This window comes from Pristiophorus japonicus, unplaced genomic scaffold (assembly GCF_044704955.1).
Source record: "Pristiophorus japonicus isolate sPriJap1 unplaced genomic scaffold, sPriJap1.hap1 HAP1_SCAFFOLD_29, whole genome shotgun sequence".
NCBI classification, from domain to species: Eukaryota; Metazoa; Chordata; class Chondrichthyes; family Pristiophoridae; genus Pristiophorus; species Pristiophorus japonicus.
The window spans coordinates 6920757-6945487 of record NW_027252668.1 but is presented as its reverse complement, the minus strand read 5'-3'; the positions used below and the strand labels follow the sequence as shown (position 1 = coordinate 6945487).

At 45.6% G+C, this 24731-nt stretch overlaps 2 protein-coding genes and 1 long non-coding RNA gene across 3 annotated transcripts in view; all 3 read left to right on the top strand.

Annotated features, from left to right (window-relative positions):
* Positions 1-24731, top strand: part of LOC139248262 (zinc finger protein 551-like) — a 362606-nt gene that overhangs the window by 175641 nt on the left and 162234 nt on the right. The gene's annotated exons all lie outside the window — the stretch shown is intronic.
* On the top strand, positions 6257-6643 carry LOC139248242 (histone H2A-like). Its single transcript, XM_070871993.1, has one exon. It carries the CDS (start codon positions 6257-6259, stop codon positions 6641-6643), a length of 387 nt encoding a protein of 128 aa, XP_070728094.1.
* Positions 10078-24011, top strand: LOC139248227 (uncharacterized). Its single transcript, XR_011591010.1, has 3 exons — positions 10078-10143; positions 11769-11857; positions 23840-24011. It is a non-coding gene; the product is annotated as an uncharacterized lncRNA (long non-coding RNA).

Genomic DNA, 24731 nt, shown 5'->3' with positions numbered 1-24731 from the left:
CTATCCCACACTCAGTGATTAACCCCACTGCTCACACTAGAATCGGATGAGCGCCTCCACCTGCTTTTAATGGTTGTTTGGAGTTTTCAGCCGGACCAATAAAATACTTTGTAATAGTTTAAGCTGAACATAAACATCGTTCTGAGCGATCTCTGGAATTTAAAATGGGTTCTGCTGAATGATTGTCACTTGTTGCAGCACTCGCTTTCAGCCAGGAGATGGCAGCAACCTCTAACAGTTTGGAGTGTGCAGGTTGTGTCCACACATCTCGACGGGCATTAGTCTGGCACTGACCGGGGAGCTGGCCAAGCACACCAGCTCCAAGTAAATCTCCACAATTACTGACAAAAAAACCAGAAAACACCACGATTCACATACAAGAAACTGACAGATGCAGGTTAAAATCCCAACTCCAGTGATTCACAACCCTCTGAGTGAACAAATTTTTTGTATGTGTAATTTTTTGAGGATGTAACTAGTAGAGTGGACAAGGGAGAACCAGTGGATGTGGTGTATTTGGACTTTCAAAAGGCTTTTGACAAGGTCCCGCACAAGAGATTGGTGTCCAAAATAAAGCGTATGGTATTGGGGGTAATGTACTGACGTGGATAGAGAACTGGTTGGCAGACAGGAAGCAGAGAGTCAGGATAAACGGGTCCTTTTCAGAATGGCAGGCAGTTAATAGTGGGGTGCCGCAGGGCTCAGTGCTGGGACCTCAGCTCTTTACAATATACATTAACAATTTGGATGAAGGAATATAGTGTAATATCTCCAAGTTTGCGGATGAGACTAAACTGGGTGGTGGTGTGAGCTGTGAGGAGGACGCTAAGAGGCTGCAGGGTGACTTGGACAGATTAGGTGAGTGGGCAAATACATGGCAGATGCAGTATAATGTGGATGAATGTGAGGTTATCCATTTTGGGGGCAAAAACAACTCGCATACCAGAAACTGCCTGGTAGAATAAAACCAGCGAATGACAGTGTAAATTACTAACTCGCTTACTTGAAATCAATAGATGCAGAATAAAACCCACACTGCTACCAAAAACTGACAGGTAGAGTATATCCCACAATTTCATAACAGATACTGACAGATACAGAGTAACTACCAACCTCACTTACCAGTAAATGACATGCACAGGGTAATAACTTCTCTTCCATACCAGACACTGACTGGCACACCGATAGATACATACTCCCATACCGGAGACTGACAGCACAGAGACAGATACATACACCCATACCAGGGACTGACAGATTCAAAGGAAAACCATCTCGGAATTAGGTCAAAAGTGGCAGTTATAGCATAAGACCCACAATAATAAATCAGCAGCTGATAAGTACAGAATAAAATCCAGACTCCCATAACAGACACTGCTAGATATGAGTAAAGCCCACACGCACATACCGGAGACAGATAGATACAGAGCGACACTCTCGCTCACGTACCAGAGACTGAGAGAAACAGACTAAAACCCACAATCACAAAGCTGAAAATCGTAGATACAAAGTAGTCCCCTCAATTCTATATCAATAATTGACAGTTAGAAAGGAAAATGAATACCGGTATATCCTAAAGATATTGCTCTAAATCTCAGCGGGTCAGGCAGCATCAGTGGAGAGAGGAGCAGAGTTACTGTTTCAGGTGGATGAGCCTTTATCATCGAACTGAAACGTTAACTAACTCACTCACACTCTTTCTCTCTCTCTCTCTCTCTCTCTCTTCACAGAAAGTGGATTAAAATTTGACTGGATCCTATGGCCGTGAATTGAACCCAGATCAACTAGCTTGGAAGGGAGCTGTGCTCACCACTCTACCACCATCACACGCATCAAGCGGGAAAGCATCGCTTTCTGTTTTTACACGTGCCGGTCAATCCCACACTGACACACTGTACCAGACAGTGACAGATAGTGTCTTTACTATACTCCCAGTCAATCCCACACTGACACACTGTACCAGAGAGTGACAGATACAGTGTCTTTACTATACTTCCAGTCAATCCCACACTGACACACTGTACCAGACAGTGACAGATAGTGTCTTTACTATACTCCAGTCAATCCTACACTGACACACTGTACCAGACAGTGACAGATAGTGTCTTTACTATACTCCCAGTCAATCCCACACTGACACACTGTACCAGACAGTGACAGATAGTGTCTTTACTATACTCCCCAGTCAATCCCACACTGACACACTGTACCAGACAGTGACAGATAGTGTCTTTACAATACTCCCAGTCAATCCCACACTGACACACTGTACCAGACAGTGACAGATAGTGTCTTTACTATACTCCCAGTCAATCCCACACTGACACACTGTACCAGACAGTGACAGATACAGTGTCTTTACTATACTCCCAGTCAATCCCACACTGACACACTGTACCAGAGAGTGACAGATAGTGTCTTTACTATACTCCCAGTCAATCCCACACTGACACACTGTACCAGACAGTGACAGATAGTGTCTTTACTATACTCCCAGTCAATCCCACACTGACACACTGTACTAGACAGTGACAGATAGTGTCTTTACTATACTCCATCAATCCCACACTGACACACTGTAGCAGACAGTGATATATACAGTATCTATCCTACACTGACCAGTGAATCCCACAATAGCACACAGCACCTGAGTGACAGAGGCAGTGTCTGTCCCACACTCGATGATTAACCCCAGCACAGTAGACGGCTCTGCAAAGGCACGTTTGGTTGAAATGGATTGCCCAGTAATGTCTATCCCACACTCAGTGATTAGCCCCACTGTTCACACTAGAATCGGATGAGCGCCTCCACCTGCTTTTAATGGTTGTTTGGAGTTTTCAGCCGGACCAATAAAATACTTTGCAATAGTTTAAGCTGAACATAAACATGGTTCTGAGCAATCTCTGGAATTTAAAATGGGTTCTGCTGAATGATTGTCACTTGTTGCAGCACTCGCTTTCAGCCAGGAGATGGCAGCAACCTCTAACAGTTTGGAGTGTGCAGGTTGTGTCCACATCTAGACGGCATTAGTCTGGCACTGCCCGGGGAGCTGGCCAAGCACACCAGCTCGAAGTAAATCTCCACAAATTACTGACAAAAAAACAGAAAACATCACGATTCACAAACAAGAAACTGACAGATGCAGGTTAAAATCTCAACTCCAGTGATTCACAACCCTCTGAGTGAACAAATTTCTCCCAATCTCAGTTCTATATCATTGTACGAACGCTACCTTACTCCAACCCATTTGGATTAAGGGCTAACATACCATTTATCTTCCTAATTGTTTGCTGTAACTGCATGTTAACATTCTGTGATTCTTGTACAAGGACACTCAGATTCCACTCAATAACATTTACTCGTCTTTCTCTTTCTAAAAAAGATTAGTTACATTCATATAAAATAAAATCCACACACACCTCAGAGTCTGAACAATACACAATAAAACCCACACTCACATAACAGAAACTTACAGGTAGAGAGTAAAACACGCATTTGCATAACAGAAACTGACAGGTACAGAATAAAACCCACACACACATCCCGGGGGCAGCGAGATACTGTGAAAATCACACTCACATACTCGAAGCTGATAGATGTATAATAAAACCCAAATTCGCCTAGCAGAAACTGAAGAAAAAACAACACTCACATGCAGAGACTGACAGCTGTAAGAAATAGGAGAAGGCCATAAGGCCCCTCGAGCCTGCTCCACAATTCAATAGGATCATGGCTGAACAGCCAAAAATCCATGTGGCGCTCCAGACAAAGAAATCCAATGCTGGCCCCAGCAAGAGCAAGTAAAGTGGACAAGATTTAATCTAATACCACGTTGGTTCTTTTCAGAGCCACGCACTCTATCTGTGAAAGGGCTGGTTACTGTCTGAAGAAACTGATCTATTGATCACAATCTTATCAGCTGTGCTTCAGTTGGTAGCACCCTCGCTCTGAGTCAGAAGGTTCCCTCCAGGGACTTGAGCACAAAAATCTAGGCTGACATGCCAGTGCAGTGATGAGGGAGTGCTGCACTGTCGGAGGTGCCATCTGTAGGAAGAGCCGTTAAACCGAGGCCCGTCACTCTCTCAGGTGGTTGTAATAGATACCACGGCCACGATTTTGAAGAATAGCAGGTCAGTTATCCCCGGTGTCCTGGCCAATACTTATCCCTCGATCAATACAACAACAGATTATCCGGTCATTATCACATTGCTGTTTATGGGAGCTTGCTGTGCGTGAAATTTCTGCCGCCGTTCCTACATTACTACAGTGTCTACACTTCAAAAAGCACTTCATTGGCTGCGAAGCATGTTTAGAAGTCCGATGGTCGTGAAAGGCGCTATATAAATCCAGGTCACTATTTCTCTACTTGATATTAAATCCCTACGGTTGATAAACTGGGAGTTTCCTGACCAGAAGTCACCCTCAGTCAATCTCGGTTATAAACCGGTCAATGTCTGTTGAACATGTAAAAATCTAGATCGATAAACAGAGCAGCGAGTTTGCTGTTCAGATTATTGAATATATACTAAAAGATTTATGAACCTTGCTCATAAGATTTTTGCCTGCTAACAGAACACAAACACATAAAGAACAGAGTATAAATCAGGAGGTGTTGCAACTGAAGACCTCATTCAAGAATTTGAGATTGTGGCGAGCAACAAATCTGATTGGTCTCTTTAAACATCCAATCAGAGAGATACAGAACACTGGATATTGACAAGCCAATCACAACCATTGCCTTCGCCCATCCCTCATTAGCATAGGACTGTGGGCGAAGTGTGGGGCTGCCGATATAATGCGGGCTCCGAGCAGAGTTTCCCCAAATCTGCGCCTGACTGAACGAGACGATGGCTGACGAAAAGAAAACAGGTCCCGCCAAGAAAGGCGCCAAGAAAATAGTTAAGAAAACCCCAGCGAAGAGCGGCAAGAGGCGCAGAAGGTCGAGGAAGGAGAGTTACGCCATCTACATCTACAAAGTGATGAAGCAGGTTCACCCCGACACCGGCATCTCCTCCAAGGCCATGGGCATCATGAACTCGTTTGTGAAGGATATTTTCGAGCGCATCGCGGGTGAGGCTTCCCGCCTGGCCCATTACAACAAGCGCCGCACCATCAGTTCCCGGGAGATCCAGACCGCCGTGCGCTTGCTGCTGCCCGGGGAGCTGGCCAAGCACGCCGTGTCAGAAGGGACAAAGGCGGTGACCAAGTACACCAGCTCCAAGTGAGACTGCCCGCTGTCCTGACAGATCAAACCCCAAACACAACGGCTCTTTTAAGAGCCACCCACAACCTCTCTGAAAGAGCTGCACAAACGCATCTCCCTTTACACTCTGTTTACTGTAATTATTTCCTGAACAAGTATATTTGAGAACTTTTACACTTCCAGTTGTAGATTTAGTTTTGAATTCTCATATCAGTTTCACTGTCCGGTTCCACCTTAGCGTCGCTGGAATTTTCCGCCAACTACAAACACGGTCCCTGGTCGCGGTTTCCCTTTGCTCTCAGACCCGCTCATTTTCACCGCCTGCCAAATTAAGAGCTTGTTTAGGGGCTGAGACTCAGATTTCAGTCACACATTCTCTCGCAAGCCCTTTTCAAGTTTATTTTTCAATTCTTGTTGCGGGTCAGTCCGTTTATTAAGCCGACACTCCCCGCAGTGTAACAACCCAGAATGGGAGTTCTCACAGAGACCAGATCCGGGGCAGTTTGAACACTCTGTCCCTCTTCTCTTTTCACAGAAGGACCCCCAATTCTGGGCTCACTCCCGCCTTTGCAGGGGATCGATCGATAATCTGTGAAACAACTTTTACAAAGATTGAGTTGGAATGTGTCCCGTTACAGAATCGGTGGGGATTGATTCCCGCCCATTCGACAGTTTGAAATAGTACCCGAATTTAATCCTGATTGTAACAGCCTGGAACTTGCAAGGGGAATATGGAATAAGACAAAAGGAATTAAAACGTGTTGGGAAATCTTTGACTAATGGTGAATTTATATTAACATAATCCGCTATTTTAAAATTTCTTGGCGGGGTTTTTGAATTAAAAATCGATATTCTGACTGTTGGAGACAGTAATTTCCGCCCTACTTTCATTGGTGGGCTAAACAGACTGTGATTGGTCACCTGGAAAGACCAATGAAATTCACCACCGAGCGACCAATCACAAATTCGCTCCCTGTATTCCTCCAGAAGGTACAAGAAAGGCAGATGTGGGAGGAGTTTTTCATTCTTTGTCTGAACGTGTGGATTGTGGAAATGTCTGGGAGAGGAAAAACCGGCGGTAAAGTTCGGGCCAAGCCCAAGTCTCGCTCCTCGCGGGCCGGACTGCAGTTCCCTGTGGGCCGTGTTCACAGGCATCTGCGAAAGGGGAACTACGCTGAGCGTGTGGGTGCCGGAGCCCCGGTCTACATGGCTGCTGTGCTCGAGTATCTGACCGCTGAAATCCTGGAGCTGGCCGGCAACGCGGCCCGCGACAACAAGAAGACCCGCATCATTCCCAGACACCTGCAGCTGGCCATCCGCAACGACGAGGAGCTCAACAAGCTGCTGGGAAAGGTGACCATCGCTCAGGGCGGGGTGCTGCCTAATATCCAGGCTGTGCTGCTGCCCAAGAAAACCGCCAGTGCGCCCAAGGGCAAGTAAAGCGGACAGGATTTAATCTAATAACCCAAAGGCTCTTTTCAGAGCCACCCACATTGTCTGTGAAAGGGCTGCTTTCTGTTCTGTGGAACATAATTGTCCAAGATTTAATTTAACATACTATACTGTCATTAAGGTGGGAGTTTGCTGATCAGAAATGAGCCTCAGACATTCTCAGTTATAAGCATAACCATCTAGAAGTCCGGATCATCAAACAGTGCCGCATGTTTGTTGTTAGCCGATATTCTGATCAGCGATTTAATATAGAGGGGGTCTGGCTTCCGAGAAATGCAAAACAGACGGAAGCTGAACGTGAGACCGTTGGTCATTGAACATGTTGGGAGAGCCGAATATGAACCGGATGTAAGAGCTAAGTGTAAAGGGAATGAGCGGTTGATGGGCCCACCGTCTCCTATTCGGGCAACAATTCAAAAGGTAGAAGTATATACATCCTGAACACATTGATCCATGCAGACCTTTAACCTTTTAATTTTCTGGAGGGAACCAGAATTCCAGCTTTGGTTAATTCAAAATATCCCAAATAGTATCCCACCTGTGCCCGCATTAAGAGCTGGGTTAAAGGTGAGATACAGATTGCAGGCAGCTCGTCCCCTCTCTGGAATTTATCCATCCCATACTCCACACCCAGAAATGGCTATCAGAGAGAGCGATCGAGAGACAGACACAGTATCAGTCTTAAACTCCCGAACTGTGTCTCCATTTATCGCACATTCATGCACAGCACCAGCGGAAAAGACACAGACACAGTATCAGTTTTACACTTTGTATCAGTGTCTCCATAATACGCTCAGTAACAGTGTCACACCTTCACGTATTGCACCAGAGAGAAACAGAGACATTATCAGTCTTGCACTTCCAACAGTGTTTCAACATCACGCTAAATAACAGTATCCCGCCTTCACAAACAGTAAGAGAGAGCGGATAGAAACAGAGGCAGAGAGAGGGGAGAGGGCTGAGCGAGAGACAGGAGAGTGCGAGGTAGGGCGATGAGACACAGAAAGAGATGCACAGTATCAGTTCCAGACTGACCGGTGAAGTCCCGTTTTATTCTGAAAGATCCCATTGGAGAGACAGAAGATGCAGTCTCCTCTCTCACTGATATTGTACCAGAGACACACACATTATTAATCCCACACTGCGGGCCAGTGTCAGAGAGTGAGAGAAACAATGTCCACTTGCTTGCCTGTTGCACTCTCTGCAATCTTGCAGCTCAGCGCCATAAGAACAGAACAAATCGGAACAGGAGTAGGCCATTTGGCTCCTCGAGCCTGCTCTGCCATTCAATAAGATTATGACTGATCTGATCATGGACTCAGCTCCACTTCCCTGCCCCCTCCCCATAACCATTTACTCCCTTATCGCTCAAAAATCTGTCTATCTCCGCCTTAAATATATTCAATGACACAGCCTTCACAGTTGTCTGGGGCAGATAATTCCATAGATTTACAACCCTCTGAGAGAAGAAATTCCTCCTCATCCCAATTTTAAATGGGCGGTCCCTTATTCTAAAACTATGTAACCTCGTTTTAGTTGCCCCTATGTGAAAATATCCTCTCTGCATCCACCTTGTCAAGCCCCCTCATTATCTTATAAGTTTCAATAAGATCACCTCTCATTCTTCTGATCTCCAATGTGGACAGACCCAACCTACTCAAACCTTTCCTCATAAATCAACCCCCTCATCTCCGGAATCAACTGAGTGAACCTTCTCTGAACAACCTCCAATGTAAGTATCTCCTTCCTTAAATACGAAGACCAAAACTGTACACAGTACTCCAGGTATGGCCTTAACAATACTCTGTACAGTTGAAGCAGGACTTCTCTGCTTTAATACTATATCCCCCTTGCAATAAAAGCCAACATTCCATTTGTGTTACTGATTACTTGCTGTACCTGCACACTAACATTTTGTGTTTCATGTACAAGGACCCCCAGGGCTCTCTGTACTACTGCACATTGCAATTTTTCTCCATTTAAATTATAATTTTATTTTCTATTATTTCTGCCAAAATGGATAACCTCTCATTTTCCCACATTATACTCCATCTGGAAGTGGACCTGAGTCTATGAGCGGATCAGCCATGATTGTATTAAATGGTGGAGCAGGCTCGAGGGGCCATATGGCCTACTCCTGCTCCTATTTCTTATGTTCTTATCTGCCAAATGTTTGCACACTCACTTAGCCTGTCGAGATCCCTTTGTATATCTACTGTGTCCTCATCACAATTTGCTTTCCCACCCATCTTTGTATCAGCAAACTTGGCTAAATTAAACTCGGCCCCTTCATCTAAGTCATTAATATTGATTGTAAATAGTTGACGACCCAGCACCGATCCCTGTGGCACCCAACTCATCACTGTTTGCCAACCAGAAAATGACCCATTTATCCTGACTCTCTGTTTGCTGTTAGTTAGCCAATTCTCTATCCATGCTGATATATTGCTCCCAATCCCATGAGCTTTTATCTTGTGCAGTAACCTCTTATGTGACACCTTATCGAATGCCTTCTGGAAATCCAAATACACCACGTCCACAGGCTGCCCCTTATCTACTGTGCTTGTTACATCCTCAATGACCTCCAGCAAATTTAGCAAACATGATTTCCCTTTCATAAAACCATGCTGACTCTGTTTGATTGAATCATGCTTCTCCAAATGTCCTGCTACTGCTTCCTTAATAATGGACTGCAGCATTTTCACAACAACAGATGTTCGGCTAACTGTTCTATAATTTCCTGCTTTTTGTTTGCCTCCTGTTTTAAACATTTGCAATTTTCCAATCTGCTAGGACCTCCCCAGAATCCAGGGAATTTTGGTAGATTACAAACAATGCATCCACTATCTCTACAGCCACATTTCTTAAGACCAAAGGATGTAAGCCATCAGGTCCAAGGGACCTGTCCGTCTTTAGTCCCATTATTTTACCGAGTACTACTTCATTAGTGACAGTGATTGTAATAAGTTCCTCCCTACCTATAACTTCTTGATTGTGCACTTCGGTATTACTCACAGTGAGAGTGTTTAAACTAATCTCGGACTCATTCTGTCAGATATTAACTCCTGCACGGTCCCAGCAAACACTCCCACTCCCTCGTCCCTCCGATGTTTCTGCAGGATTGCTTTGTGAAGACGGGCTCATGGAGAGAGAAATACCCTGCACGGAATGATCCCAAATTGAGCATCTCCAAGGGACAAGGCTCCCAGCTTTAATCATTATCTGTCCTTTCCCCCCAGGCCCAGTTCCTTTGTCAGATTATGATGAAAGTAAATTGGGAAAAGTGCACTTCGATTTTTACAGGCTGAATTATTGCAGAGAGCTGCGCATGCGCGGATCAGCCCCGCCCTCCGCGTCGATCCCAGTGAGCAGAAGAGCGCATGCGCCCTCCCCTCCCCTCCCCCAGTCCTGCCTGTGATCGCCATTCACTCAGTGAGCGGAAGAAGATGGTTTCAAACAGCGGGGAATGGAGAGCCCGCGGCCCCGGGGTAAGGCAGCGAGCAGCAGCCTCCTTACAGCAGCGCAGCGCTTTGGGAGCGTGTCCGCAGATGGGCTCAGAGACCGGCACTGAGTCCGGGGAGAGTCGGCGGCTGTGTGTAAGGGGCGGAGTGGAGCAAGAACCAGTGTCAGTGCGTGGTGTGAGTGGGGGGAGGGAGAGGCCATTCTCGGGCTGTGTGTGGACAGTGTGTGTCCAGGGGGAAGGGAGACAGAATGGGCAGAATCTGCTGTTTACAATCATTGCTGCTTTCTCTCTCCTAACCAGGACTGAACGTTCCTGGTTTAGTTCCGTCGGGGGCTGTTTGTTTGTCAGAGGCAGAGTGGAGCAGGAACTAGTTCCGGAACATGGAGTGAGTGGGGGAAGGGAGAAGCCATTCTCGGGCTGTGTGTGGACAGTCTCTTACTTTCTACTTGAGGATAAAATGGTCCTCTGATGACTCTGGTTGTAAGCAGTTCTTACAGTAGCATCTCATGGTTCTCCGCAGGCCGTTGCACATGAACCAATGAACGTTACTTGGTAGAGTTTGCTTGGTGGCTCCTGCATAAGGATGACACTCGTTAATCGTTTGCACTTCAGTCCTCCGCTCCTGATCTTTGGGCCCCCTGTGCAGAGGGGAGCGGGCAGATCGGAAGGTTTCCTCATCGGACTGCTCCTGGGCATGGCCAAGGTGGCCATTAACCGGTCCAGGTCACGGGCGGTCGAGGGAGTGTTCAGCCCGACTGCCTGCCTCTCTTCTGCGGTTATGTTCGAGCCAGGGTGTCCCTGGAGATGGAGCACGCAGTGTTCACCGGTACGCTCGCGGCCTTCTGTGAGAGGTGGGCGCCGGAGGGACTGGAGTGCATCATCACCCCCAGGAACCAAATTTTAATTTGATCCATTTAATGCCAAAGTTTAATTTGTCTGTTTTAATGCCCCTTTAATAAGGGGGCACTTGATTTATTGTTTTACTAAAATATTTGTGTATACAGTGTGGGGTAACAGTGAAAGTAAATCACCTCGCTCTTTCAAATCATTGCTGCTTTCTTTCCCAAAATCAGTAGTGAATGTTCCTGATTCAGTCCCAATCTCACCGTGTCTGTTGTTCTTGGACAGTGAACAGTGGAAACACACCCTGAAGGTGAGGACGTGATGAGTTTCACAAAGTTTATCTATTGCAGACACCAGGTGAGGAATGTGGGAGAAGACATTTCAAGCATCGGTTATTTTGTTTTGGTGCATTGAGTTGTCCAGAACCGTGTTGCTGGTGATCGAGAGCCTGTCGCTCCCTCAGATACATCAGGATCCGGGCTCTGTGACATTCTGTTAACTACACAGGCCCTCAACTCGGTTTCAAAAGTCTGAAAACAATTGTTGTACAGCCCAGGTACTATAGTTATATTTCAGGAAGAGATTCAGAATTTTACAAGTAGTCCCATGGGAGTGGGAGATATAAACCTGAACTGTTCCAATCGGGTGGTCCTATTCATGGACCAGTGCTGTTTGTATCGTGGTTTCCCCTCTCCAGATACTTTACTTTATTATAAACAAACATGTTAATTATAACTTTACTTTTTATATTCTCCCACTCACCTGTCCATATCATAACTAATATTGTTCTCGTATTATTATTCTCAGAGAGAAGTACTTCACTGAGCCTGAATAAATGTGATCTTTCCTCCACCCGGAACACAAGGAACAGTGCAGGCAGCACCTTCTCACTCACAGTAAGTATATTATCACTTACAGAGCGCAGAGACACAAAACTGGTCTCAATCCTATTATCACAGGCAGCAGAAGCTGTCAGTCCCACAGTGATCCGAATTTCCAGAGTTACATTATTAATCCCACAATCACTTGGAGCAGTACAATAAGATGTTGTTTCAAAGTCCAAACATATCGCACTGAGAGACAGATCCATTTTCACTCACTTACTCACAAACACAGGAACAGATAGATACTGACACAGTGTCAATCCACACTGCTGGCATACACGGACTGTCAACCAGTGTAGGCAGCTCCTTCCCACACACAGTAAGTACATTATCACTCACAGAGCGCAGAGACACAGAACTGGCCTCAATCCTATTATCACAGGCAGCAGAAGCAGTCAGTCCCACAGTAATCCACAGTACAAGAGTTACATTGTGAATCTTACAAGGAGCAGTAGAATCAGACGCTGTTTCACCATTGAAACAGATCAAACTGACATGTAGATTAAACACCCGCACTCACTTGCCAGAAACTGGCAGGTAGAGAATAAAACACACAATCACATACCTTAATATATAAGTTAGAAAGTAAAAACCATACTCTCATATCAGAAGCTGACGGGTACAGAGCAAAAGCAATAATCACGTATCAGGAAAGGAGAGATTCAGTATTAAGCCATCTCGAATATACCAGAAAATGACAGGTGCAGAATAAAACCCACACTCCCGTACCATAGACTGACAGATACAATCTACAACCCACACCCACATAGATGAAAGTGACACGCACAGAGTAAACTCCACACCAGAGAGTGACAGGTAGAGTGTTTTCTGACATGTGACTCTGAGATTTACAGAGGTAAAAAGTAAAACTGATACTTGCATTGCAGAATCTGACAGTTTCTGAGCTAAAGACATATTGTCATCTCATAAACTGGCAGATGCAGAGTGAAACCCACACACACCTATCAGAAAGGTAAAACCTTTACTCACATATCAGACAAATTCAGGTAGAACATAAAACAGATATTCACGTTCACATACCAGAGACGGGCAGATACAGAGTAAATCCCCGCTCATATAGCGGGAACTGACAGGTACAGTCTAAAACATACACCCAAATTGCAGGAGCTAATAGGTGCTGATTAAACCCAGACTAACACACCAGAAACTGAGAGGCACAGATTAAACCCCCACACACATACCTAAATCTGACAGTTACAGAAATATACACAGACTCGCATATGAGAGACCCATACAGTATAAAGCCCATATTCATGTATCATACATAAAAGCTGATAGTTACAAGTTAAACTACCACTCATAAGCCAGAAACTGACAGGTACAGATTAAACCAACACTCACATATCAGAAACTGACATGTTCAGGATAAAATCCACAATCACATACCAGAAACTGACCAGTACAGATTAAAACAATACTCATATACCAGAAACTGACAGGAACAGATTAAAACACACACTCAGATATGAGAAACTGACAGGTACAGAATAAACCCCACTCTCACATACCAGAAACGCCTGGCTCACTTTAATTGCCTTCTGCAGTGTGACCGTAGTGTCCACAGAGAGGAGGCACTCATGGCTGATTCCATTAACAAAGATGTCCCTCAGTGCTTTGGTGAGATGGTCGCCCAAATCACATGGTGCAGCCATTCGTCTCAGGTCTGCAGCATATTTTGCAATTTCTTGGCCTTCGGGCCACCAGTGGGTGTACAACAAATGTATGGCTGTGAGGATGCTCTATTTAGGTTTGAGCTGTTCCTATATTATTGTTACAAGCTCTGCATACATTTTGATTGTCGTCTTCACTGGGGCTAGCAGGTCCCTGATGAGGCCATGGAATGTGGGCCCACAACTGCTGAGCAGGATAGCTCTGCGCTTATCAGCCAGCGAGATCGGGTCGTCTCCTGCCAGGTCATTTGCAATTAAAACTTGTTCGAGCCTTTCCACAAAGGCATCCCAATCTTCCCCCTCAGCGAATTGTTGAAAGTTGCTAAGGTTAGCCATTTTGCTCATGGAAATTCATAATCTCCTCGCGAGATGTTATGTGTGTAAGCACTCTAGTAAGGTAACACAAGGGAAGGTATTGTACTTGAACTGTTGTGACCTTTGTTCATTTATTGTAGCTCCTGAGTAAGGATACAGTGAGGTGCGCTCCCTTTTATACTTGGTCACCTGCAGTGTTACCTCAGCAGCAAGAACGTCCTTCCTCAGATTAAAAGACCAAAAGTGAACACAATATTCCAGGTGAGGCCTCACTAAGGCCCTGTACAACTGCAGTAAGACCTCCCTGCTCCTATATTCAAATTCCCTAGCTTTGAAGGCCAACATACCATTTGCCTTCTTTATCGCATGCTGTACCTGCGTGCCCACTTTCAGTGACCGATGAACCATGACATCCAGGTCTCGTTGCACCTCCCATTTTTATAGTCTGCCGCCGTTCAGATAATATTCTGCCTTCGTGTTTTTGCCCCCAAAATGGATAACCTCACATTTATCCACATTATACTGCATCTGCCATGTATGTGCCCACTCACCTAATCTGTCCAAGTCACCCTTCAGCCTCTTAGCGTCCTCCTCACAGCTCACACCGCCACCCAGTTTAGTGTCATCCGCAAACTTGGAGATATTACACTCAATTCCTTCATCCAAATCGTTAATGTATATTGTAAAGAGCTGGGGTCCCAGCACTGAGCCCTGCGGCACCCCACTAGCAACTGCCTGCCATTCTGAAAAGGACCCGTTTATCCCGACACTCTGCTTCCTGTCTGCCAACCAGTTCTCTATCCACGTCAGTACATTACCCCCTATACCATGCGCTTTGATTTTGTACACCAAACTCTTGTGCATGACCTTGTCAAAAGCCTTTTGAAATAGATACTTACTCCCATACCAGAGAGTGAGAGGCGCAATGATAGGCACATACTCCCATACCAGAGAATGACAGGCATGGAGATAGATACATACTACCATACTAGAGACTGACAGGCACACAGATAGATACATACTCCCATACTAGAGACTGACAGGCATGGAGATAGATACATACTACCATCATCGTCATAGGTAGTCCCTCGAGTCGAGGATGACTTGCTTCCACACCAAAAAGTTCAAAGGTGTTTCAATGAAGGACATAATATTCTAGGTCCCGAACTAAATCTTAAAAGGTGAAAGATTGCTGTGCGTGGATTTTTAAAATGTTTGGTGACCGTTGCTCACCAGCCAGCACACGGACATGACAGAGCTAGGTCTTGGTCCAGTGGCAAGATGACTGGAGACCAGCTCTGCTGCAAAGACATATTGCGCACACATATTGCAGTGTGGGCTGGCCCATGCTGCCCCTGGGCCCTCGCCTCTTCTGGGGCGATCCTCCCATACCAGAGACTGTCTTGCACACAGATAGATACATACTCGCGTACCAGAAACTGACAGGCACAGTGATAGATGCATACTCCCATACTAGTGAATGGAAGACACAGATAGATACGTACTCCCATACCAGAGATTGACAGGCATAGAGATAGATACATATTGCCATACGCGACACTGACTGGCAAACAGAAAGATACATACGCCCAGACCAGAGAATGAAAGACACAGATAGACACATTCCCCCATACCAGAGACTGACATGCACAGAGATAGATACATACCCCCATACCAGACACTGACAGATAGATACATACTCCCATACCGGAGACTGATGAGCACACAGATAGATACTTAATCCCATACCAGACACTGGCAGGGACAGACAGAGAGAGATACATACTGACAGGCGCAGAGATAGATGCATACTCCCAGACCAGAGACTGACTTGCACACAGATAGATACATAATCCCATACCAGAGATTGTAGGCGCAGAGATAGATACATACTCCCATACCAGAGAATGGCAGGCACAGAGATAGATATATATGCTCATTCCAGACACTGACTGGCACAGAAGATAGATACATACTCCCATACCAGAAAATGACAGGCACACAGATAAATACATATTCCCATACCAGAGCATAGCAGGCACAGAGATAGATACGTACTCCCGTACCAGAGACTGACCGGCATAGAGATAGATAAATACTCCCACACCAGACACTGACAGGCACAGTGAAAGATACATACTCCCATACCAGAGATTGGCAGGTATAGAGATCGATACATACACCCATACCGGACACTGACAGCACACAGATAGATACATAGATAAAGATGAAATAGCAGCACATTTGGAAAGCAGTGACAGAATCGGTCCAAGTCAGCACGGATTTATGAAAGGGAATTCATGCTTGACAAATTGTCTGTAATTTTTTGAGGATGTAACAAGTAGAGTGGACATGGGAGAACCAGTGGATGTGGTGTATTTGCACTTTCAAAAGGCTTTTGACAAGGTCCCACACAAGAGATTGGTGTGCAAGAATAAAGCACATGGTATTGGGGGTAATGTACTGACATGGATAGAGAACTGGTTGGCAGACAGGAAGCAGAGAGTTGGGATAAATGGGTCCTTTTCAGATGACGGGCAGTGACTAGTGGGGTGCCGGAGGGCTCAGTGCTGGGACCCCAGCTATTAACATTAATGATTGAGATGAAGGAATTGAGTGTAAATATTTCCAAGTTTGCAGATGACACTAAACTGGGTGGCGGTGTGAGCTGTGAGGAGGACGCTAAGAGGCTGCAGGGTGACTTGGACAGGTTAGGTGAGTGGGCAAATGCATGACGGATGCAGTACAATGTGGATAAATGTGACATAATCCACTTTGGGGGCAAAAACACGAAGGCAAAATATTATCTGAATGACGGCAGATTAGGAAAAGGAGAGGTGCAATGAGAGCTGGGTTTCATGGCACATCAGCCATTGAAAGTTGGCATGCAGGTACAGCAGGTGGTGAAGAAGTCAAATGGTATGTTGGCCTTCGAAGCTAGGGGTTTTGAGTATAGGAACAGGGAGGTCTTACTGCAGTTGTACAGGGCCTTGGTGAGGCCTCACCTGGAATATTGTGTGCAGTTTTGGTGGTCTAATCTGAAGAAGGACGTTCTTGCTACTGAGGGAGTGCAGCGAAGGTTCACCAGACTGATTCCCAGGATGGCTGGACTGATATGAGGAGCCATGACCTTGTTGAATGACGGAGCAGGCTTCAGGGGCTAGATGGCCTACTCCTGTTCCTAATTCTTATGTTCTTATGAGAGAGTGGATCGACTGGGCCCGTATTCACTGGGGTTTCGAAGGATGAGAAAGGATCTCATGGAAACCTATAAAATTCTGACGGGACTGGACTGGACAGGTTAGATGCAGAAGGAATGTTTCCGATGTTGGGGATGTCCCGTACCAGAAACTGACGGGCACAGAGATAGATGCATACTCCCATACCAGACACTGACAGGCACAGAGATAGATACATACTCCCATACCAGACACTGACAGGCATAGATAGATACATACTCCCAGACCAGAGACTGGGGAAGTCCAGAACCAGAGGACATAGTCTTAGGATAAGGTGTAGGCCATTTAGGACTGAGATGAGGAGAAACTTCTTCACTCAGAGTTGTTAACCTGTGGAATTCCCTGCCGCAGAGAGTTGTTGATGCCAGTTCATTGGATATATTCAAGAGAGAGTTAGATATGGCTCTTATGGCTAGAGGAATCAAGGGGATGGAGAGAAAGCAGGAAAGGGGTACTGAGGTGAAGAATCAGCCATGATCTTATTGAATGGTGGTGTAGGCTCGACGGGCCGAAAGGCCTACTCCTGCACCTATTTTCTATGTTTCTATAGTCCCATACCAGAGACTGCCAAGCACAGAGATAGATACATACTCCCATCATCATCATAGGCAGTCCCTCAAGTCGAGGATGACTTGCTTCCACACCATAAAGTTCACAGGTGTTTGAATGAAGGACCTAATATTCTAGGTCCTGAACTAAATCTTGAAGGGTGGAAGATGCCTGCGCGTGGATTTTTTTATCGTGTGGTGGCCGTTACACACCAGCCACCACACGGACTTGACAGAGCTAGGTCTTGGTCTAGTGGCAAGGATTAACCAAGGCGACTGGAAACCGCCTCTGCTGCAAGGACATCGTGCGCACACATATCGCAGTGTGGGCTGGCCCGTGCTGCCTCTGGGCCCTCGCCTCTTCTGGGGCGATACTCCCAAACCAGAGACTGACAGCACACCGATAGATACATACTCCCACATTTGACACTGACAGGCACAGAGACAGATACGTACTCCCGTACCAGATCCTGTAGGCACAGAGACAGATACGTACTCCCATACCAGAGATTGTAGGCACAGAGACAGATACGTACTCCCATACCAGAGACTGACAGATACAGTGATAGACGCATACTCCCATACCTGAGACTGACTGGCACAGAGTTAGATACAAACTCCCATACCCGACACTGTCAGGCACACAGATTGCTACATACTCCCATACCAGCAACTGACAGAAAGTTACTTGCAGTCGGATTCAGGTGAATTTATAATGAGGAACAAAGAAATGGCAGATCAATTGAACAAATACTTCGGTTCTGTCTTCACAAAGGAAGACACAAATAACCTTCCGAATGTACTAGGGGATAGTGGGGCTAGTGAGAAGGAGGAACTGAAGGATATCCTTATTGGGCGGGAAATTGTGTTAGGGAAATTGATGGAATTAAAGGCCAATGAATCTCCGGGGCCTGATCGTCTGCATCCCAGAGTCCTTAAGGAAGTGGCCCTAGAAATAGTGGATGCATGGTGATCATTTTCCAACATTCTATTGAACCTGTATCAGTTTCTATAGACTGGAGAGTAGCTAATGTAACACCACTTTTTAAAAAAGGAGGGAAAGAGAAAACAGGGAATTATACACTGGTTATCCTGACGTCGGTGGTGGGGAAAATGTTGGAATCAATCATTAAGGATGAAATAACAGCGCATTTGGAAAACAGTGACAGGATCGGGCCAAGTCAGCATGGATTTATGAAAGGGAAATCATGCTTGACGAATCTTCAAGACTTTTTTGAGGATGTAACGAGTAGAGTGGACAAGGGAAAACCAGTGGATGTGGTGTATTTGGACTTTCAAAAGGCTTTTGACAAGGTGCCGCACAAGAGATTGGTGTGCAAAATCAAAGCACATGGTATTGAGGGTAATGTATTGATGTGGATAGAGAACTGGTTGGTAGATAGGAAGCAGAGAGTCGGGATAAACGGGTCCTTTTCAGAATGGCAGGCAGTGACTAATGGCCTGCCGTAGGGCTTAGTGCTGGGACCCCAGCTCTTTACAATATACATTAACGATTTAGATGAAGGAATTGAGTGTAATATCTCCAAGTTTGCAGATGACACTAAACTGGGTGGTGGTGTGAGCTGTGACTTGGACAGATTAGGTGAGTGGGCAAATGCATGGCAGATGCAGTATAATGTGGATAAATGTGAGGTTATCCATTTTGGGGGCAAAAGCACGAAGGCAGAATATTATCTGAATGGCGGCACACCAGGGGAAAGGGGAGGTGCAACGAGACCTGGGTGTCATGGTTCATCAGTCATTGAAAGTTGGCATGCAGTTACAGAAGTCGGTGAAGAAGGCAAATGGTATGTTGGCCTTCATGCTAGGGGATTTGCGTATAGGAGCAGGGAGGTCTTACTGCAGTTGTACAGGGCCTTGGTGAGGCCTCACTTGGACTATTGTGTTTAGTTTTGGTCTCCTAATCTGAGGAAGGACATTCTTGCTATTGAGGGAGTGCAGCGAAGGTTCACCAGACTGATTCCAGGGATGGCTGGACTGACCTATAAGGAGGGACTGCATTAACTGGTCCTTTATTCACTGCAGTTTAGAAGGCTGAGAGGGGATCTCATAGAAACGTATAAGATTCTGACGGGACTGGACAGGTTAGGTGCGGGAAGAATGTTCTCGATGTTGGGGAAGTCCAGAACCAGGGGACACAGTCTTAGGATAAGGGGTAGGCCATTGAGGACTGAGATGAGGAGAAACTTCTTCACTCAGAGTTGTTAACTTGTGGAATTACCTGCCGCAGAGAGTTGTTGATGCCAGTTCATTGAATATATTCAAGAGGGAGTTAGATATGGCCCTTACGGCTAAAGAGATCAAGGGGTATGGAGAGAAAGCAGGAAAGGGGAACTGAGGGAATGATCAGCCATGATCTTATTGAATGGCAGTGCAGGCTCTTAGTGCCAAATGGCCTACTCCTTCACCTATTTTCTTTGTTTTTAAGTACATATTGACAGGCACACAGATAGATACATACTCCCATGCCAGAAAGTGACACCACAGATAAATACATACTCCCATACCAGAGACGGACAGGCACACAGATAGATACATATTCTCATACCAGAGACTGACTGCGCAGAGATAGATATGTAGTCCCACACCAGAGATTGACAGGCACACAGTTGGAAACATCCTTACCAGACAAACTGGCACAGATAGATACATACTCCCATACCAGAGACTGACAGGGACAGAGTTAGACATATACTTCCATACCAGGCACTGACGGGCGCAGAGTTGGATACATACTCCCATACCAGAGATAGATACATACTCCCATATCAGACACTGACAGATTCAAAATAAAAACAACTCTCGCATACCAGAAACTGCCTGGTAGAATAAAACCAGTGAATGACAGTGTAAATTACTAACTTCCTTACTTGAAATCTATACATGCAGAATAAAACCCACACTCCTACCAAAAACTGACAGGTAGAGTAAATCCCACAATCTCATAACTGATACTGACAGATACAGAGTAACTACCAACCTCACTTACCAGTAATTGACATGCACAGGGTAATAACTTCTCTTCCATGCCAGACACTGACCGGCACACCGATAGATACATACTCCCATACCGGAGACTGACAGCACAGAGATAGATACATACTCCCATACCAGGGACTGACAGATTCAAAGGAAAACCATCTCGGAATTAGGTCAAAAGTGGCAGTTATAGCATAAGACCCACAATATTAAATCAGCAGCTGATAAGTACAGAATAAAATCCAGACTCCCATAACAGACAGTGCTAGATATGACTAAAGCCCACACGCACATACCGGAGACAGATAGATACAGAGCGACACTCTCGCTCACGTACCAGAGACTGAGAGAAACAGACTAAAACCCACAATCGCAAAGCTGAAAATGGTAGATACAAAGTAGTCCCCTCAATTCCGTATCAATAATTGACGGTTAGAAAGGAAAATGAATACTGGTATATCATAAAAAAAATTGCTGTAAATTTCAGCGGGTCAGGCAGCATCAGTGGAGAGAGGAACAGAGTTACTGTTTCAGGTGGATGAGCCTCTATCATCGAACTAACTCACTCACCTCACTCACCTCACTCACTCACTCACTCACTCACTCACTCACTCACTCACTCCCTCCCTCCCTCCACAGAAAGTGGATTAAAATTTGACTGGATCCTACGGCCGTGAATTGAACCCAGATCAACTAGCTTGGAAGGCAGCTGTGCTCACCACTCTACCACCATCACACGCATCAAGCGGGAAAGCATCGCTTTCTGTTTTTACACGTGCCTGTCAATCCCACACTGACACACTGTACCAGAGAGTGACATATAGTGTCTTTACTATACTCCCTGTCAATCCCACACTGACACACTGTACCAGACAGTGACAGATAGTGTCTTTACTATACTCCCAGTCAATCCCACACTGACACACTGTACCAGAGAGTGACAGATAGTGTCTTTACCATACTCCCAGTCAACAATCCCACACTGACACACTGTACCAGACAGTGACAGATACAGTGTCTTTACTATACTCCCAGTCAATCCCACACTGACACACTGTACCAGAGAGTGACAGATACAGTGTCTTTACTATACTCCCAGTCAATCCCACACTGACACACTGTACCAGACAGTGACAGATACAGTGTCTTTACTATACTCCCAGTCAATCCCACACTGACACACTGTACCAGACAGTGACAGATACAGTATCTATCCTACACTGACCAGTGAATCCCACGTTAGCACACAGAACCTGAGTGACAGAGGCAGTGTCTGTCCCACACTCGATGATTAACCCCAGCACAGTACACGGCTCTGCAAAGGCACGTTTGGTTGAAATGGATTGCCCAGTAATGTCTATCCCACACTCAGTGATTAACCCCACTGTTCACACTAGAATCGGATGAGCGCCTCCACCTGCTTTTAATGGTTGTTTGGAGTTTTCAACCGGACCAATAAAATACTTTGCAATAGTTTAAGCTGAACATAAACATGGTTCTGAGCAATCTCCGGAATTTAAAATGGGTTCTGCTGAATGATTGTCACTTGTTGCAGCACTCACTTTCAGCCAGGAGATGGCAGCAACCTCTAACAGTTTGGAGTGTGCAGGTTGTGTCCACACATCGAGACAGGCATTAGTCTGGCACTGCCCGGGGAGCTGGCCAAGCACACCAGCTCGAAGTAAATCTCCACAAATTACTGACAAAAAAACAGAAAATACCATGATTCACAAACAAGAAACTGACAGATGCAGGTTAAAATCACAACTCCAGTGATTCACAACCCTCTGAGTGAACAAATTTCTCCCAATCTCAGTTCTATATCATATTACCAACGCTACCTTACTCCAACCCATTTGGATTAAGGGCTAACATACCATTTATCTTCCTAATTGTTTGCTGTAACTGCACGTTAACTTTCTGTGATTCTTGTACAAGGACACTCAGATTCCACTCAATAACATTTACTCGTCTTTCTCTTTGTAAAAAAGATTAGTTACATTCATATAAAATAAAATCCACACACACACCTCAGAGTCTGAACAATACACAATAAAACCCACACTCACATAACAGAAACTTACAGGTAGAGAGTAAAACATGCATTTGCATAACAGAAACTGACAGGTACAGAATAAAACCCACACACACAGCCCGGAGGCAGTGAGATACTGTGACAATCACACTCACATACTCGAAGCTGATAGGTGTATAATGAAACCCAAATTCGCCTAGCAGAAACTGAAGAAAAAACAACACTCACATACCAGAGACTGACAGCTGAATGAAATAGGAGAAGGCCATAAGGCCCCTCGAGCCTGCTCCACAATTCAATAGGATCATGGCTGAACAGCCAAAAATCCATGTGGTGCTCCAGACAAAGAAATCCAATGCTGGCCCCAGCAAGAGCAAGTAAAGTGGACAAGATTTAATCTAATACCACGTTGATTCTTTTCAGAGCCACGCACTCTATCTGTGAAAGGGCTGGTTACTGTCTGAAGAAACTGATCTGTTGATCACAATCTTATCAGCTGTGCTTCAGTTGGTAGCACCCTCGCTTCTGAGTCAGAAGGTTGTGGGTTCAAGTCCCACTCCAGGGACTTGAGCACAAAAATCTAGGCTGACATGCCAGTGCAGTGATGTGGGAGTGCTGCACTGTCGGAGGTGCCATCTGTAGGAAGAGCCGTTAAACCGAGGCCCGTCGCTCTCTCAGGTGGTTGTAATAGATACCACGGCCACTATTTTGAAGAAGAGCAGGTCAGTTATCCCTGGTGTCCTGGCCAATACTTATCCCTCGATCAATACAACACAACAGATTATCTGGTCATTATCACATTGCTGTTTATGGGAGCTTGCTGTGCGTGAAATTTCTGCCGCCGTTCCTACATTACTACAGTGTCTACACTTCAAAAAGCACTTCATTGGCTGCGAAGCATGTTTAGAAGTCCGATGGTCGTGAAAGGCGCAATATAAATCCAGGTCACTATTTCTCTACTTGATATTAAATCCATATGGTTGATAAACTGGTAGTTTCCTGACCAGAAGTCACCCTCAGTCAATGTCGGTTATAAACCGGTCAATGTCTGTTGAACATGTAAAAATCTAAATCGATAAACAGAGCAGCGAGTTTGCTGTTCAGATTATTGAATATATACTAAAAGATTTATGAACCTTACTCATAAGATTTTTGCCTGCTAACAGAACAGAAACACATCAAGAAAAGAGTATTAATCAGGAGGTGTTGCAAGTGATGGCCTCATCCAAGAATCTGAGATTGTGGCGAGCAACAAATCTGATTGGTCTCTTTAAACATCCAATCAGAGAGATACAGAACACTAGATAATGACAAGCCAATCACAACCATTGCCTTCGCCCATCCCTCATTAGCATAGGGCTGTGGGCGGAGTGTGGGGCTGCCGATATAATGCGGGCTCCGAGCAGAGTTTCCCCAAATCTGCGCCTGACTGAACGAGACGATGGTTGACGAAAAGAAAACAGGTCCCGCCAAGAAAGGCGCCAAGAAAGTAATCAAGAAAACCCCAGCGAAGAGCGGCAAGAGGCGCAGAAGGTCGAGGAAGGAGAGTTACGCCATCTACATCTACAAAGTGATGAAGCAGGTTCACCCCGACACCGGCATCTCCTCCAAGGCCATGGGCATCATGAACTCGTTTGTGAAGGATATTTTCGAGCGCATCGCGGGTGAGGCTTCCCGCCTGGCCCATTACAACAAGCGCCGCACCATCAGTTCCCGGGAGATCCAGACCGCCGTGCGCCTGCTGCTGCCCGGGGAGCTGGCCAAGCACGCCGTGTCGGAAGGGACAAAGGCGGTGACCAAGTACACCAGCTCCAAGTGAGACGGCCCGCTGTCCTGACAGATCAAACCCCAAACACAACGGCTCTTTTAAGAGCCACCCACAACCTCTCTGAAAGAGCTGCACAAACGCATCTCCCTTTACACTCTGTTTACTGTAATTATTTCCTGAACAAGTATATTTGAGAACTTTTACACTTCCAGTTGTAGATTTAGTTTTGAATTCTCAGATATCAGTTTCACTGTCCGGTTCCACCTTAGCGTCGCTGGAATTTTCCGCCA